A 12,253-nucleotide genomic window follows, 5' to 3' on the forward strand; every position below is an offset into this window, starting at 1 on the left:
GGCGGTGTGATTGGCAGTATTTTTGTCAAAAAATGCCACAAAAAATACCGCTATGATCAAAAAATGAATTTCTAGCCCTATAAATCTACACTGCAATACAAAAAATACAGTTACCACAATACAGAAAATACAGTAAGTGATATCTGCACATCACTAAACCCTCATTTTGTTAAGAAAAGAATGGCATTTTTTTCTCTTCAAATTAAGAAGGAACCTTCTTTTTAACCAATCCATCACATGAAAAAAATACAGGAATCTGTAGTAAAAATGGATCCTTATTGATTGCAGGTTTAACCCCTGTCCTCTCCTGGGAGGAGCAACCTGCTCCCTTCTGCTCAAATAAAGGCTCCAAATTTGTCACATGTAAAATTGCAACAACCCTGTTAATGAATCACAATATCGTGCCCTCGTAATCCATAACATGAACTCGTCGTTTTGGGGAACTGGGACTGGGAGTGTATCCTGCAAACGTGCAGAGAGGTACAACATGACGACAGATCCCAACAGTAAAGCGGTGAAGCCTGGCGGTATACCAGGGAACTCCTATCTGCCCCCACCCCTGCGGTACAGGGACTGGCCTCTCTGTTTTCTCACAAGACCCAGCTTCGCTGCATCTCTCTCTCTCTCTCTCTTCCTTCTCCTCTCCCCAATGCCTCCTTGCAACATGAGTTGGTATTGAGATCTCTCTGCACAGTGATTCGTGGGGTTTCAAATTATACCCTTACTGCTCTGTGGGACAGCACAGTGTTGGGCTCGAAGCCACTGCCACACAATACCAGTTCTGGAGGGCAGCTACAAGCTACAATCACCCTACCTGAGCTTTCTTTAATGGAACTAGAGTTTGACTAACCGCCCCTTCCCTCCACCAAATAACCATCTCTAGATTCACCGACCCTTCATGCATCCCTAAAATTCCAAATAATGTTTAATCCGGACTGCTCTGCAGATTTACTACTGATCCCAAAAAGGCCAACTGAAATCCAATGTGCAAAGCCAGCACCTTTATCCTATTAAGCCCAAATGCAAAAGCATTGTGCGGAAATATCCTGAGTAACTGAAGACTGGTGATTGGTTTTAATTAAAAAGGGGCATTGGTTAAAGAGCAATGGCTATTTACCACCATATTTTCCGAAGGAGGAATTTGCAGCAGGGAGGGTTTAGCGACGCTCCCTGACTGGGCTGCCAGTTTGGAGCTGTTCTCTGCGGCCGGTGGGGGCGGGTCCCAGGCACTGCAGACTGGTATTAAAAGGGGGCGGTGGTACAGCGGGCAGCACACAAGACAGGAACAGAAACAGGACAGGAGATAGAGAGAAGGAGAAGAAATAGAAATAATTAAAAAAAAATAAATAAAAGCACCTTCTTTTGTAAAGCCGCTGCTTGCAGAGATGAAGCTGCCTTTTGCAGGACCGCTGTGTATCGTTATCTGCGCGGCGAGTCTGACCGAGGGAGCGATCGGTCACCCCGCCGGCAAGAAGGGCTCTCCGGCCAAGGACCGGAGGCTGCAGTTCGCCTCCTGGGACGAGGTGAACCTGATCGCCCACGGCCTCCTGCAGCTGGGCCACGGCCTCAAGCAGCATGTGGACCGCACCAAGGAGCAGATGCGGGGCGTGCTGCAGCAGCTGGCCGCCAACAACCGCACGCTGGGCGAGCTGGCCGGCCGGCTCGGTGGGCACGGTCCGGCGGCGGAGACCGAGGTGCCGGGCAGCAACAGCAGCCGCGACGGCCACCTGCTGCAGCTGTCTGCCGGCCGGCTGCGGGAGAAGGTGGAGGAGATGGAGCGGGACCGGCTCCGGATGGACAAGGCGCTGCGGGGCTTGGAGGAGAAGGTGGGCAGGATTGCCAGCGGGAAGAAAGCGGAGAGCGGCCTGAACAACACTATCCGAGTAAGTCCCCCGGCTTCTGCAAGGAGGAGGTTCTGTTCACCTAGTCTGGCTCTTTTGATTGTGACTTTTCACTCTATAGAAGATAATAACTCGTGCCTCTTGAAGCCTCAAAGGTATGAGCTTTACGTACAATAAATTAAAGTGCATCTCTTATTGGGCAGCAAAGCACTGTAATTTATTGTATGTAAATAATGTACAAATAGCTGAGGGAAAGTGCTGTATTGTCTACACCGCGAACTATTTAAAATTAAGCAATCATTTGAATTATGCAATGTAAATAACAGAATAAACTGAGCTTCATTATTTTCTTAATTCACATTTGAATTACTATTTGATTGTAAATGGTACCTAACGTGCACTTAGTCAGAATCAAGTTGACACTGGCTTCTGCAGCTATCTGCCAGCAAGTGAAGCAACAATGCTAACTCTGCAACATGTACCGTTTTGAGTTCCTTTAGCACTGGGCTTCTAACCCGATTTGGTCAGAAAGTGTATTTTTAAAAAGTGCTCCCAGCTGGGATAGAACCCGCGCTTCTCCGGTTACCTTCCTGCTCAGGTTAATTCGAGCTAAGGGTCAGGAAATGGCATCCGTGTGAGAAATACTCGTAACTGTAAATCTGACCTTCGGGAACTCCCGATTCCTGGAAACCCAACAATAGTGAAAGGGTGGGACATGCCCAGGGAGAAGTTTACATCTTACTGTCCACAGAACAGGCAGTGATGCCGCCGCCTCAGCCAGCTGTGGGAGGCAATCGTGCAGTGCGTGTAGAACTGGTGTGTGACGCACTGCTGGCTGTGGGCTCGGGATATGCAGCAGCCCCCGGCTCAGCACTTGTGGCAGTCCGCACTGTACAGCAGCAAGTCAATACACTTGCTGACAAAGTGTAAGGTATAATAGAGGCTAGGGAGAGAAAGAGAAATGGCATTTATAAAGCACCTTTTAACATCCTGTAGCGATCCCAAAGTAACTTTAAAAAACCCGTGGATTTTAACATTTAGGCAAATACAGCAGCCAAGATCCCACAAATAGCAAATACATAGATGAGCAGATAATCTGCATTTGGCGATCAGTTAAGTGTAGAATGATCAGGACAATGGAAGAAATCCATGCTTTAAATAATAGCATGGGATCTTTTACGTTCACCTGAGCTGGCAGTTTAATATCAGTGACACTCCCTCAATACTACACTAAGTGACAGTCTAGATTATGTGCTGAAGTCCTGGTGTGGGGATTGAACCCACAACTCTCTGGGGTGAGAGTGTCTCCAACTCAACCAAGCTGCCACTACAATCACAATAGGATAAAGCTGGTTTCCTGAAGTTAGAGGGACAGGTTCTTCAACACTGTTGATAAGTGAGCTTGCACCTTGGACACGAACTAATAACCCACCCAGATATGTCCGTATAAAAGTACAATAGTGTTTAAATGGGAAATTTTCAGAAGTTCTGAATTATATTTTTAACCTTTACCAAACCTTACCATTTGTTTTTGCAGTCCATGATGGAAACTCAAAACCGAAACATTGATGAGCTGCTGACCAGAATTAAAGACCAACAGTGGCAACTGGACAAGCAGAGCATTCAGATCAAGAATCTGCAAAGCAAGGTGCGTGACCACAATAGCACATTTTAAATGTACGTGACCATGGTATTAAATATACACTGCAAAGGATAGGACACATTAAATATACATGGGCATGTTATGTGGCCACAATAGCAATATTAAATATACATGGCCATGATAACCATGTAGAGAGCAGGAGGGCCCCAGTCTGAGTTAACTGATCACCGCCACAACAGTGGAAGGAGTCCGCTGTGGCTTACTGCCCCTGGAATGGTGGAGAAGAATCAAAATCAGCCAGGGTTCCTGATCACTTTCCAAAGTGTGGGGACATCGGGTGAAGACAGGATTGGGCTGGACTTTGATGCCCCCCTGTAGTGTTGAATGGTCTGCCAGGATTCACTGTCTCGGCTCACCGAAGGCAGGCGACCTGGCAAGGTACCAGAGCACCAGCATGGAGTTACACAGGACGGGGGGGGGGGGAGCTGAAATGCACAGCACCGATACACCTAACACAGATTGGGAGCACAAGCCACGGCAGTGTCACGTATCCAAATGCCTGTCACACCACTAACATTGGATAATGTCTCTTGATGCTCCTGAACTGTAACTTTGGACAGTGAGATAGTCTGAATTTCTAATGTACAACCTGACCCAGTTTCTTTTCTCCGCCTACAGCTGCAAGAAAGCAGACTGCAGCTCAAAGAGAGCCCAAGTTGGAGGTCGATTCTCAAACGAAGAGTGGAGGTATTCCCTCGCATGCGCAGCAGTGTGGCACCAAGGCCGGCCGACAGTAAGTACAGCTCATTGGTTGAGAAATTGCTGTAGAATTCACCTCTCTGATCAAACCAAGCCAACACTGCAGGTAGGAGAACAGCAATGATCTCCATTGACTTTACCCATAGCTACATCTGGTCTTGTAGATGAACTGATTTTTAATTAAAATGAAACCACACAATCCTTCAGCTTCACTGGTCTGATCCACAGGGAGCAGTTGCTGTAATTTAATAAGTGGGATCTCACAATGAGGAAAATTCCACATAACCACTGCAAGATCTTTGAGAAACCAATCACTCCGACACGTGCAAAGGCCACCCCACCCCAGATGTGAACAAACCCGCTGAAGTAGACAGACAGGGACACACCAGAACTGACACACGGGTACACACTGATGCATCCGCGCACACTCAGATCCGTATCACTCCGGGATTCCGCAGGTAACCAACAGCTGTGTTGGGGACTGTCGGAACATGTTTGAACCTCTTAACCTGGGATTCCAAGTCGACAGATGGCTGCTGCACTGACGTTAAAGTGGAATGGCGATCCAGCTGGACGCTAAACATTCTGTGCAGAACACAGCAGCAAATGGAATGTCTTCCTGGCGGCTGGCCAACTAGGAGAAAGAGCACTCTGAGTAACGGGCAGAGAGCAAAGCAGACAAATTCCTGGGAGACCCTTTGCCTATAAACAGACTGACTTTAACCCCCCCCCCCCCCCACCCCCTGTACATATTGTGAATGTTTAACAAAAAAGTTATTGGAAAAGAAAAACAAAAAGTTCTTTTATTCATGAATCCAGGAGCCAGAACATTAGAGAGGAGGGTCAATTCAGCCAGGGTTCCTGCTCACTATAAAGGAACCCCTGCTGCAGTGTGTGTGTGCACGTCAAACAGACAGGATCAGACTTGGCTGTGATTTCCCTCGAATGGTTGCACATCCCACTGACACTCACTGGTCATGTGTGAAGCCTCTGTATTGCAGTTAATGCACTAAGGAGATGCCCCAATATATGAGTTGGCATCTTCAGGATAGAAACGTGCTGGAAAAATAAATGGGTAGTGGGACTTTACTTTTCCTTTGCAATTACTGCACAAATCTAAATGTGAAATCGAGTCTGGGGGCCAGTATTAAAAAGCAGGACTGAGAGTATTAAATACTGGGAAAAACAGCAGGACTGAGTATTAAATACTGGGAAAACAGCAGGACTGAGCATTAAATACTGGGAAAACAGCAGGACTGAGAGTATTAAATACTGGGAAAACAGCAGGACTGTGGGTATTAAATACTGGGAAAACAGCAGGACTGTGAGCATTAAATACTGGGGAAAAAACAGCAAGACTAAGTATGCAAAAAGGAAAGACAGGTTAACATTCAGTCTGTCTTTTGTCTTTATAGATGCATGCTGTCCATTTACTGTTTTTAACTTCAAACCTCCAGCATTTGCCCATTTCTTGTACCAGTTTAAAACCAGGGCTCTGCAGTTTAAGGCTGTCTATTTGATGAATTATTGCAGCCATGCTCCCATGTCCAGACAGGCCTCGTGCTCAGAGGCTGATCACTGCATGGGGCTGTCCCACTGACAGTGCTGACCCTGCTCGGATAGGGCAGAAAATGAGGAGGAGGAGGACTCTCCCAGACAATGGGCTGTTCAGGAATTTCTTCCGAATGAAATACGGCAGCTGTGGCTCACAGCCAACTGGGTGAAAGTTGAATCCTCTACGAGCTGGCCGCAAGCTGGGAGGAAATATTAAAGGCCTTTTATCTGCGGAATAGGAGAGAACCTTTTAAACAGTTATTTTTTTGTTTTTAAAATAAAACTTGTGTGTGAGTAATGTGGCACGGGGCCAAGTGAGTGAAAGTTGAAGAGCCTGATTCATAACAGCTTCCCACTTCAGTCCTGAACTTTCTGCCGGTTGTTACTGTCTCTGTGTGATCACTTCCCCTCCTACACATTATTTTTTTGTATCCAATTCTGCCCACAACACACTGACCTTTCCCCCACTTCCAAACCCGCCAGCTAATGGAGAAAGCCAAGTGTGCCAAAGGTAAAGATGCAGAGGCTGCCGGTCTTCAGAGGGCTATAGCTTTGGGACATTTTCTTGGATTTAGGCCATTCCCATAAGTGGACCCAGGAGGTTTTGTTATCTGGATAAATGTAGCAAGACCCAGGATTGAACACTGTCACTGTACTTCATTGTACTTTACCAAATATATCGTGACTTGCCGCCTTCTCTTCAGTAGGCAGAAGAATATACATTTTATCCTTGTAGTGTGACCCACAAGTACCCAATAATCTATCATAGTCCAAAATGCTTCATTTCTGTCACCGCAGGGTTGAATTTAAATATTTATTTATGGAATACAATTTATAGGAACGGAAAGAGGCCATTCAGCCCCTCCAGCCTATTACTCCATTCAATTGGATCCATTTACCCGCCTTTGTTCCATATCGCCTTTTTTGAGGGAAAACTGGAAAATTCTCTGATCCACACACAGATTGTGACTGTTATTCACAGTCCCCACCCTCTCCCTCCCCCAAAATTCTATTAGAACTGCAATTTCAGACTGCAACGTGACCAGCACTGAGCACCAAAATACATAACAAACATGAAACCTGAGCAGGTTATAAACCCTACTGCAATAAAACCAGTTCGCGGAGGATACTATTCAAAATGTTTGAAGCTGCATCATCAAGTTTAAACACTGATCTCTCCCTCCACCCCCAGCCAATTTTAAACACAATCACAGCCATAAACTGGAACCTAATTAATTACTTTAGGCTCCAGCCCGATAAGCCTCTTTAAATGGATCGTGAGTATTTTAAACATTAATCTGTCAGATCCAGGCAATTATTCATCAAAAGCACCTCAAAACCAGATGTGGTTATTTGTTAAACGGCAGCTCAACTGTTTAGTAAAGTAGGCGAGACTGGGCTGGGAGTGTTCACTGTCTGCTCACCATATACAGTGAATGGACATCATAGCCTGCGCTATATTTTAAAGCATAGAGAACATACATTATACATCCTAGGTTACACAGCCATCCTGAAAAGTGACTGTACATCAACAATAACTTGCATTTATATAGCGCCTTTAACATGGAAAAATGTCCCAAGATGTTTCAGAGCTGTCAGGAAAATGGACATCGAGCCAAAGATGGGAGGAAAAGCAATGTGTGAGGAGGACACACAAAATCTGCAAAAGGACATAGAGACAGGCTAAGTGAGTGGGCAAAAATTTGGCAGATGGAGTATAATGTCGGAAAGTGTGAGGTCATACACTTTGGCAGAAAAAAAATCAAAGAGCAAGTTATTATTTAAATGGAGAAAGATTGCAAAGTGCCGCAGTACAGCGGGACCTGGGGGTACTTGTGCATGAAACACAAAAGGATAGTATGCAGGTACAGCAAGTAATCAGGAAGGCCAATGGTATCTTGGCCTTTATTGTAAAGGGGATGGAGTATAAAAGCAGGCAAGGCTTGCTACAGCTATATAAGGTATTAGTGAGGTCACACCTGGAATACTGCATGTAGTTTTGGTTTCCATATTTATGAAAAGATATACTTGCTTTGGAGGCAGTTCAGAGAAGGTTCACTAGGTTGATTCCGGGGATGGGAGGGTTGACTTATGAAGAAAGGTTGAGTAGGTTGGGCCTCTACTCATTGGAATTCAGAAGAATGAGAGGTGATCTTATCGAAACATATGAGATTATGAGGGGGATTGACAAGGTGGATGCAGAGAGGATGTTTCCACTGATGGATGAGACTAGAACAAGAGGGCATGATCTTAGAATAAGGGACTGCCCATTTAAAATAGAGGTGAGGAGAAATTTCTTCTCTCAGAGGGTTGTAAATCTGTGGAATTCGGTGCCTCAGAGAGCTGTGGAAGCTGGGACATTGAATAAATTTAAGACAGAAATAGACAGTTTCTTAAACGATAAGGGGATAAGGGGTTATGGGGAGTGAGCGTGGAAGTGGAGCTGAGTCCATGATCCGATCAGCCATGATCTTAGTGAATGGCGGAGCTGGCTCCAGGGGCAGTATGGCCCACTAGTGTTCCTATTTCTTATGTTCTTATGTTCAAAGGGAGAGAGATTAGAAGGGATGACCGTAGCTTGGTCAGAGGTGGATTTTAATGAGGATCTAAAAGGAGGGGAGGGTGGTGGAGAGGCAGAGAGGTTTAAGTAAAGAATTGCAGAGCGTGATGCCCATGGAGCTGGTGGGATAATGACAGGTGGGATGCACAGAGCCTGGCGTCAGACACGGGGATTTAGGGGTGGCTGGAGGGGCTTCCAGAGATGGGGAGGAATGAAGCTGTGGATGGATTTAAATACAAGGGTGAGAATTTAAAATTTAGTGTTGGGGTACCGGAGAGCCAATGCAGGTCAGCGAGGACAGGGGGTGATGGGGGACCAGAACAAGGTTGGGGTAGCAGAATTTTGGATGAGCTCAAGTTTACAGAGGGTGGAGAATTGCAGAACTTTGGGAATGAGGGTTTCGGTAAGGGCTGAGGCAGGTGATGTTACAGTGATGGAAGCAGGTCTTGGCGTTGGAGAGATTGTGTGGTTGGTAAACTTACCTCTGGGTTGAATAGGATGCTGAAGGTACGAACTGGCTGGTACATGCTCCCCCAGTCTCCCTCTCTCCACCGCCCCCCGCCCCAGTCTCCCTCTCTTCCTTCCCCCCCCAGTCTCCCTCTCCCCCCTGTCTCCCTCTCCCCTACCTCCAGTCTCCCTCTCTTCCTTTCCCCCCCAGTCTCCCTCTCCTCCCTGTCTCCCACTCCCCTACCTCCAGTCTCCCTCTCTTCCCCTCCCTCTCTTCCCCCCCTCTCCCTCACTCTTCCCCCCCCTCTCTTACCCCCCCACTCTCCCTCTCTTCCCCCCCACCCCAAGTCTCTCTCTCCCCCTCTCTTTCCACCCCCAGTCTCCCTCTCTTCCCCCTCCCCAGTCCCCCTCTCTTCCATCCCCAAAGTCCCCCTTTCTTCCCCCCAGTCTTCCTCTCTACCCCCCCCACTCTCCCTCTCTTCAGCCCCCCCACTGCCCCACTCTCCCCCCCCATCTCTCCCTCTCTTACCCACCATCTCTCCCTCTCTTCCTCCCCCCCCACTCTCCCTCTCTTCCTTCCCCCCCCCCACTCTCCCTCTCTTCCTTCCGCCCCCACTCTCCCTTCTCTTCCTTTCCCCCCCACTCTCCCTCTCTTCCCCCCCAATCTCCCTCTCTTCCCCCCCCCCACTCTCCCTCTCTTTCCCCCCCACTCTCCCTCTCTTCCCCCCCCACTCTCCCTCTCTTTCCCCCCCCCACTCTCCCTCTCTTCCCCCCCCCCACTCTCCCTCTCTTCCCCCCCCCACTCTCCCTCTCTTCCCCCCCACACCCTCTCTTCCCCCCCCCACTCTCCCTCTCTTCCCCCCCACTCTCCTCTCTTACCCTCCTCTCCCTCTCTTACCCCCCCACTCTCCCTCTCTTAACCCTCACCCCAAGTCTCTCTCCCCCCTCTTTCACCCACCAGTCTCCCTCTCTTCCCCCTCACCTAGTCCCCCTCTTTCCGTCCCCAAAGTCCCCATTTCTTCCCCCCCCCAGTCTTCCTCTCTACCCCCCCCCACTCTCCCTCTCTTTCCCCCCCCCACTCTCCCTCTCTTCCCCCCCCCCACACTCCCCCCCCATCTCTCCCTCTCTTCCCCCCCATCTCTCCCCCCCCCATCTCTCCCTCTCTTCCTTACCCCCCCACTCTCCCTCTCTCTCTTCCTTACCCCCCCACTCTCCCCTTCCTTCCTCTCCCACTCTCCCTCGCTTCCTTCCCCCCCCACTCTTCCCCCCCACTCCCACTCTTCCCCCCCCACTCTCTCTCTTAACCCCCACTCTCCCTCTCTTAACCCCCACTCTCCCTCTCTTACCCCCCACTCTCCCTCTCTTCCCCCCACTCTCCCTCTCTTCCTTCCCCCCCACTCTCCCTCTCTTCCTCCGCCCCCCCCACTCTCCCTTTCTTCCTTCCCCTCCCACTCTCCCTCGCTTCCTTCCCCCCCACTCTTCCCCCCCCACTCCCCCACTCTTCCCCCCCACTCTTCCCCCACTCCCTCTCTTACCCCCCACTCTCCCTCTCTTACCCTCCTCTCCCTCTCTTACCCCCCCACTCTCCCTCTCTTACCCTCACCCCAAGTCCTCTTTCCCCCTCTTTCCACCCACCAGTCTCCCTCTCTTCTCCCTCCCCTAGTCCCCCTCTCTTCGTCCCCAAAGTCCCCATTTCTTCCCCCCCCCAGTCTTCCTCTCTACCCCCCCCACTCTCCTCTCTTCCCCCCCCCCATTCTCCCTCTCTTTCCCCCCCCCACTCTCCCTCTCTTTCCCCCCCCACACTCCGCCCCATCTCTCTCCTCTCTTCCCCCCCATCGCTCCCTCTCTTCCTCACCCCCCCACTCTCCCTCTCTTCCTTCCCCCCCACTCTCCCTCTCTTCCTTCCCCCCCCACTCTCCCTCTCTCCTTCCCCCCCCCACTCTCCCTCTCTTCCTTCCCCCCCCCACTCTCCCTCTTCCTTCCCCCCCCCACTCTCCCTTCCCCCACTCCCTCTCTTCCTTCCCCTCCCACTCTCCCTCGCTTCCTTCCCCCCCCACTCCCCCACTCTTCCCCCCCCACTCTCCCCCCCCACTCCCTCTCTTACCCCCACTCTCCCTCTCTTACCCCCCACTCTCCCTCTCTTACCCCCACTCTCCCTCTCTTACCCCCCCACTCTCCCTCTCTTACCCCCCACCACTCTCCCTCTATTTCCCCCCCCACTCTCCCTCTCTTTCCCCCCCCCACTCTCCCTCTCTTCCCCCCCCTCTCCCTCTCTTCCCCCCCCCACTCTCTCTCTCTTCCCCCCCCACTCTCCCTCTCTCTCTCCCCCCCCACTCTCCCTCTCTCTCTCCCCCCCCACTCTCCCTCTCTCTCTCCCCCCCCTCACTCTCCCTCTCGCTCCCCCTCACTCTCCCCCTCACTCTCCCTCTCCCTTTCTCTCCCCCACTCACTCTCCCTCTCTTCCCCACCCCACTCCCCCTGCTCTCCCTCTCTCTCTCCTCCCCCCGCACTCCCTCTCTCCCCCTCCCGCACTCCCCCCCATCCTCCCTCTCTTCCTTATCCCCCCACTCTCCCTCTCTTCCTTCCCCCCCCACTCTCCCTCTCTTCCTTCCCCCCCCCACTCTCCCTCTCTTCCTTCCCCCCCCACTCTCCCTCTCTTCCTTCCCCCCCCACTCTCCCTCTCTTCCTTCCCCCCCCCACTCTTCCTCCCCCCACTCCCCCACTCTTCCTCCCCCACTCTTCCCCCCCACTCCCTCTCTTACCCCCCACTCTCCCTCTCTTCCCCCCCCACTCTCCCTCTCTTCTCCCCACCACTCTCCCTCTCTTCCCCCCCCCACTCTCCCTCTCTTCCCCCCCACTCTCCCTCTCTTCCCCCCACCACTCTCCCTCTCATCCCCCCACCACTCTCCCTCTCTTCCCCCCCCACTCTCTCTCTCTTCCCCCCCCACTCTCCCTCTCTTCCCCCCCCCACTCTCCCCTCTCTTCCCCCCCCACTCTCCCTCTCTCTCTCCCCCCCCCCTCACTCTCCCTCTCTCCCCCCTCTCTCCCTCTCTCTCCCCCTCACTCTCCCTCTCTCTCCCCCCTCACTCTCCCTCACTCTCCCTCTCCCTTACTCTCCCCCACTCACTCTCCCTCTCTTCCCCACCCCACTCCCCCTGCTCTCCCTCTCTCTCTCCTCCCCCCGCACTCCCTCTCTCCCCCCTCCCCGCACTACCTCTCTCCCTCGCTCGACCCCCTCACTCTCCCTCTTTCCCCCCCTCTCACTCTCCCTCTCTCTCGCCTCCCCCACTCTTCCTCCCCCCCCCACTTTCCCTCTCTTCCTCCCCCCCCCACTCTCCCTCTCTTCCTCCCCCCCCACCCTCCCCCCCCACTCTCCCTCTCTTCCTCCCCCCCCCCCGCTCTCCCTCTGTCTCTCCCCCCCTGCTCTCCCTCTCTTCCTCCCCCCCCACTCTCCCTCTCTTCCTCCCCCCCCCCGCTCTCCCTCTGTCT

General features: G+C 51.4%; 2 protein-coding genes across 2 annotated transcripts in view; one reads left to right on the forward strand and one right to left on the reverse strand.

Annotated features, from left to right (window-relative positions):
• Positions 1-12,253, reverse strand: part of LOC139228641 (dedicator of cytokinesis protein 7-like) — a 265,121-nt gene that overhangs the window by 148,002 nt on the left and 104,866 nt on the right. The window lies entirely within an intron of this gene.
• The window catches only part of angptl4 (angiopoietin-like 4), a 23,453-nt gene continuing 12,457 nt past the window's right edge, over positions 1,258-12,253 (forward strand). Inside the window, exons 1-3 of the mRNA XM_070859853.1 lie at positions 1,258-1,883; positions 3,379-3,489; positions 4,123-4,237. Coding sequence (XP_070715954.1) covers positions 1,386-1,883; positions 3,379-3,489; positions 4,123-4,237 — 724 coding nt within the window. The 5' untranslated portion in view covers positions 1,258-1,385. The remainder of the gene's footprint in view (positions 1,884-3,378; positions 3,490-4,122; positions 4,238-12,253) is intronic.

Source organism: Pristiophorus japonicus, chromosome 18, assembly GCF_044704955.1.
Source record: "Pristiophorus japonicus isolate sPriJap1 chromosome 18, sPriJap1.hap1, whole genome shotgun sequence".
Taxonomy (NCBI): domain Eukaryota; kingdom Metazoa; phylum Chordata; class Chondrichthyes; family Pristiophoridae; genus Pristiophorus; species Pristiophorus japonicus.